General features: G+C 33.5%; 1 protein-coding gene across 1 annotated transcript; it reads left to right on the top strand.

The window, feature by feature from the left end:
- The first annotated feature begins 16 nt into the window (after window positions 1-16).
- Window positions 17-5,544, top strand: LOC132735828 (lysosomal thioesterase PPT2-A-like). Its single transcript, XM_060722833.1, is given in 9 exon segments — window positions 17-46; window positions 48-72; window positions 587-679; window positions 1,948-2,002; window positions 2,417-2,469; window positions 3,176-3,259; window positions 4,031-4,115; window positions 4,942-4,996; window positions 5,323-5,544. Coding segments are annotated over 9 exon segments (624 nt in total). The 3' UTR covers window positions 5,467-5,544.
- The last annotated feature ends 456 nt before the right edge of the window (window positions 5,545-6,000 follow it).

Genomic DNA, 6,000 nt, shown 5'->3' with positions numbered 1-6,000 from the left:
AGTCGGGAAAGTTATGATGAAATTCATGCAACAACATCCCGAAGGACGTTAATATTATCTGTTTCTCACAAGGTAACAAAATTAGAATGTTTATGTCTGAATCGATCAATCATGGTATATCACTTTTGCAATGTTTGTCTTTTGTTTGTTTGCAGGTCTATATTTTGAAAGTCATCGTCTGCAAGTCTATCGTCTGCAAGTCTACCGTATGCTGGTCTATCGTCTGCAAGTCTATCGTTTGACTGTGCAAAATTTTAATCTTGACTTTCTCAAGTTAATCTTTCATACAAGGGCACAATTCATAAACTTCATCTTGAGTTATCGAAATATGACATTGATCTTTAATGTTCAATTTTCGAATTAAGGAAATTTTTACCTTTACTCTTTAAAAAATATTTTCCTTACTTTATTCAAACTTTTAAAATAACCTGCTTTGGTACTGCACCATGTGACGTTATAATCATACTTATTTCATTGCAAACGTTAAAGAAATTTTCAGGGAAGTATATCTAGCTTTATATCCGGCTCCTTCATTTTAAGTGGTATCTGGTAGATCTAAATAGATATATCTGTCTTTTATTGACAGGTGGTCTTGTTTGTCGGGGCGTGTTAGAGCAAAATCAACATAATGTGGACACATTTATTTCATTAAGCTCTCCGCAAGCCGGACAATTTGGAGGTAATTATACGCGTATTTGAGTGCACTTTATCAATCAACTTTAAATCACTTGTCAGCAATACTTTATGTCTTATGTATTGTTCTTTTTTAGATATTAATGGCAATGAACGCATAAACATGTACTTGAGTAGTTTTCACACAATGGTAGATAATATTTGGAATATTTTGAAATATACGATGGAGGAATGACCTGGTCGTTTGTCACGTGATTTGATATATTTGGTTCTATCCCTGTAAGAGCGAATCCTTACATCCAGAAATATCATTAACGTGTCAGCACTTTACATATCTCACCTTGATAAGCCCAAAGGGGGGGGGTCCATTTTTTATTCCAGTATCTCAATAAACCTGTATAATCTTAAAGTGTTGCTCAAGTGTGGTGGCCTGTTGCGGCCATTTCAAACCCGCGAGAAATTTTAACATTTCATCATAAAATGTTGTAGGCAACTAAAAAATCTGCGAGACTTTCTGCTGAAATCGTACAAAATGTTGCGGTGAACGTAAACCTCGAAATTTTATAACAGTTGTTGGAAACAGCAAGGAACATTTTGACTCCAGTGACCGGTAGCGTCCATGGTTTGAATCTTCACTTTATCTCTTGTTTGTCAATAAAATCAAAAAAAGTCGAGGAACAGAAAGAAATCCGCGACATATTTTGCAATTGTTGTAAAAACTCAAGAGTCGAGGGGGAAAATTTAAGGCCGCGGATTTTGTTCTTATACAACGTATTTCCATAAAAATTTCCCGGGGAAAATGCACGACTTTTCAGCCGCGACTTTTTGTGCAGAGACATTTTCCGGCATAAATAGTCGAGGCTTAATGCTCAAACTCGACTTTTTACAAGGTATGCATCAAAAGCAAATATCGTGGATTATAATGGCCGCAATCGGCTTCCCAAACCAAAGTAGGCATATGTTTGCGTAGCTTAGTCTACTATGTAGATAAAAACTTGACTTTTTACGACAGAAGTGTAACAGAAAAACTAAAGAGTTTCTAAAAGCCGCGACATTTTATAAATTTCGACATAAAAACTCGCGGATTTAAAAGTTGCCCGCAACATTTTATAAACCGACGGTAAAATTTCTAGCAGCATTTGAATGGACGCTATCGGCCACCATGCTCAAGGCATAACACATACAAAATAAAATATATTAACATTACTTATTTACATAAATAATAATATAAACTTTATAACCATTAATTTTATGGTTGGATTATAAGAAACACTCTCCTACCTTGCCAGTTAAAGTTTTGATTTCTATTTTCAGATACCGACTACATAAAATATATTTTCCCGCACGTTCTTCGCGACAATGTGTACAAGTAAGTATGGATAAAAAAAACAATGTTATAATTTTTGAAACAGCAGACAAAAAATTCATGCTTGCTGCACATGTTTGTTGCAATAAATAACATAAACAAAATTTAATGATTCTCTTTTAATGTCAAAGAAATGTATGCAAACATGAAATTAATCATTTCATGCGTCTACAGGATTTGACTGTACAGAGTTTCAGGATTTATTTCTTAAGCTCTATTTGATCAATCAAATCAGAAATATATTTGCATGTTCACAGTTATGTGTTTGAACCACATGCTGTGTTTTGTTAAAAGTTGATAAAATTCAAACAGACAAAAAGATGACAAGTCGTATTTTGTTTTTCGTGTTTTGTTCTAGGGTCTTTCCGCCCTGAAGAAGCTCTGTACATAATGTAATTAAATGACTGTTTCTTCCAGGATAGCTTACTCTAAAGACGGTCAAAATATATCAGTCGGAAATTATTGGAATGGTACGGTACACATTTTACATATATATATTTGTAAATATAAGATGTTCCATATGTATTTACGAGTAGTATATCATTACAAAGTTAAATAAAGATTTGATATGTTAGGTAATTTTGATACCGGAAATGATAATTTATGAAAAGTTAAAAAGAAATCTTAAACCTTCATTTAATTATAATTCATTTATCAATAGCTTGCGAAAGTTGTTCTCTCAAAATGCTGGGCGTAAGGAAGCACAGAGGGGACAATCCGATTTGATTTTATTTTCCTATCTCGTGGTCACGAGATGTAACTCAGAAAAAAACGAAAAACTAAATGCTATGTCATTCCCACGAGATACAACTAAAAATACAACAAACAATCCTTATCTCGTTGTTACGAGATAGCACTTTTTTCTTCTGAGTTATATCTGGTGTGGCAACGAGATAGCGAATTTCTGTTTGTTGTTGTTTTTTGTTTTGTTTTTTCCAATATATAACTCGTGGCCACGAGATAGCATTTTTTTCTGAGTTATATCTCGTGGCCACGAGATAGCGATTTATTTTTCTGAGTTATATTTCGTGGCCACGAGATAGGAAAATAAAATGAAATCGGAATATCCACTCAGTGCTTCCGTATGGGCGACATTATTCTCCAGCAATACCTTTTCGTAATGTTTAAAATATCCTTTCGTGGATTTACAGTCAATGCATGTTTCTATTGTTTCAGATCCGCATCATCAGGACTTATATAAGGAAAATTCCAAATTTCTGGCAGTGTTAAACAACGACACTTTTAACATAAACAGCAAAGGTCGGTTCAAAAAAATATACTGATTATTCATAATATTCATCATAGTTTGCATAGTTTTCAAAACAGAAGGTTTATGATCTAAAATACATTGTTAACGAATTTATAGTTATTCTTTGTGCGTAAGTAAAAAACATTTATAAAAATTGTGTCCATCCAAAAATTTTAATGCAAGGCTTTAAAATAATTGCAATTAAAGACGAATTCAAAGGAACTGTATGAATCATAGTGTGAGAAATTATCAAGCGAACATGATCTCTAAACATGAACGTAGAAATATTATAATTTCTAAGTATATCTTCCAAATTAACCAATTTACTTTACCAATTGTGAAAATAATCATAATATGGTGTCCGCCTACTATAATAGTGCTCCATGTACTTTATAGTAAATCAGTCTCATGGAACAGATATCAGCACAAAAATATAAATATTTATCCTTGATATTTTCTTAAAACTTTTAATTTGTATAATCACTATATAGTTATGTAACAATTGTGTACCATTTGGTGCGATATATCTATTGAGACATTCCTCCCAGAAATAAGGACCTGCAAAATACACATTAACAATGTCTTTAAAAGTCGCTAGAAACGTCACCACATATTCTGATCACCGCGAAATTGGGAAATTCCAAAGAACTACTTTTTAGACCACGACGGCTCGCGACTCGATACATAACAGGGCGACACCATCATGACCATATATAATATAAACAACAAAAATATGAAAGCATAATACATGATATGTAATTAATCTTTTATTGACAATTCAGAGTACAAAGAAAATTTCCTGCGTCTGAAAAGATTGGTAATGATTGGTGGTAAGGATGATGGTGTTATTACACCGTGGCAATCAAGGTAAGGATGATGGTGTTATTACACCGTGGCAATCAAGGTAAGGATGATGGTGTTATTAGACCGTGGCAATCAAGGTAAGGGTGATGGTGTTATTACACCGTGGCAATCAAGGTAAGGGTGATGGTGTTATTACACCGTGGCAATCATTACACCGTGGCAATCAAGGTAAGGGTAATGGTGTTATTACACCGTGGCAATCAAGGTAAGGGTGATGGTGTTATTACACCGTGGCAATCAAGGTAAGGGTGATGGTGTTATTACACCGTGGCAATCAAGGTAAGGGTGATGGTGTTATTACACCGTGGCAATCAAGGTAAGGATGATGGTGTTATTACACCGTGGCAATCAAGGTAAGGATGATGGTGTTATTACACCGTGGCAATCAAGGTAAGGGTGATGGTGTTATTACACCGTGGCAATCAAGGTAAGGGTGATGGTGTTATTACACCGTGGCAATCAAGGTAAGGATGATGGTGTTATTACACCGTGGCAATCAAGGTAAGGGTGATGGTGTTATTACACCGTGGCAATCAAGGTAAGGGTGATGGTGTTATTACACCGTGGCAATCAAGGTAAGGATGATGGTGTTATTACACCGTGGCAATCAAGGTAAATCTTTTAAGGTCAAGTTCACAAATTGTTTGACTTGTGGTCTATATTGCTATGATTGTTTTTATAATTATGATGAGATCATGCAGTGGATAAATTGTATAACTATTTCCGCTATTATATTGAACCTTAAGTAGATTTATTTTTAATAAAACAAACTTATATATGTCCCTTAAAACAGTATACAATAAAGTGTTGTTGTTTTTCCTTTTTACAGTCATTTTGGATTCTACGACGAGAAACTAAACATTGTAGAAATAAAAAACCAACAGGTATAGTTAACACCGTTTTAAACTTCACGCATCTTCATCTTAGTAAATAAACACAATACTATATAGACTAATAAAAAAGGACTAATTCTCATTTTCAATAGAGCTGAATTAAATCTTTTAGACTGTATATCTCTTAGGGATAGCTTTATTTGTACAGTTGTTTATTTTTTTCCCGTATTTATGTACAATTTACTTAAGTCGAAGTTTATTCCGGACGAAATTTCAATTATTTTGTTTTGTTTTCATCCGCATTCGAAATATAAATGTTGTTCGGCTATAGTGAACTGTCTATACTGAATATCATGTAATAAAATGATATATTTCAGTGGTATAAAGAAGACATGTTCGGTCTACAGAGTCTGGATAAGATAGGTGGACTGTTTATACGAGAGATCGCCGGTGTTCAGCATACCCACTGGCATTCTACATACAGCGTTTATAAAAATCATATTTTACCGTTCCTCTCATAATTTAACAACTGGACCTCTGATTCCTATTGATAAATGAACAGAACAGATCATGTGATTTATTAAATATCACAAATAAATTTGATCATAAAATTACATGTATATTATTGTCATATAATAAATATGTAAATATTATTGTTAATAGCATACATAAAACACATGCCAATAAGAGGCTGAAACAAGATTATTTTTCAAATTATGGTTTATCACATTCCCCTGCCGTTTTTGCGACTCCGTAAATATGATATTGCACGACCGTGTATATATTTTGACGTGAGGTCATTAGCGTTATACAAAAATAGCGTTAAGACGTGAAAAATGTTAGCGTTACTCTATAGGCGCATCAATAAAAAATTGGTTCTTTTTCACTTCAAACAGCCTTTATTTTTGGTATATGATAAATAGAATATTAAATTGGTGTAAGTTCATTACTGAATTTATTGGACTCTTTATAAAACAGTTTTGTGCTTGCCAGATGCTCGCATAATATCATTTGATTCAACTCGTCCAATAAATAATATATACTCATGTGAGGTA

Source organism: Ruditapes philippinarum, unplaced genomic scaffold, assembly GCF_026571515.1.
Source record: "Ruditapes philippinarum isolate M1 unplaced genomic scaffold, ASM2657151v2 ctg5013_1_1_1_1, whole genome shotgun sequence".
Taxonomy (NCBI): domain Eukaryota; kingdom Metazoa; phylum Mollusca; class Bivalvia; order Venerida; family Veneridae; genus Ruditapes; species Ruditapes philippinarum.
The sequence above is the reverse complement of the archived record's forward strand: the minus strand, read 5'-3'. Positions and strand labels throughout refer to the sequence as shown.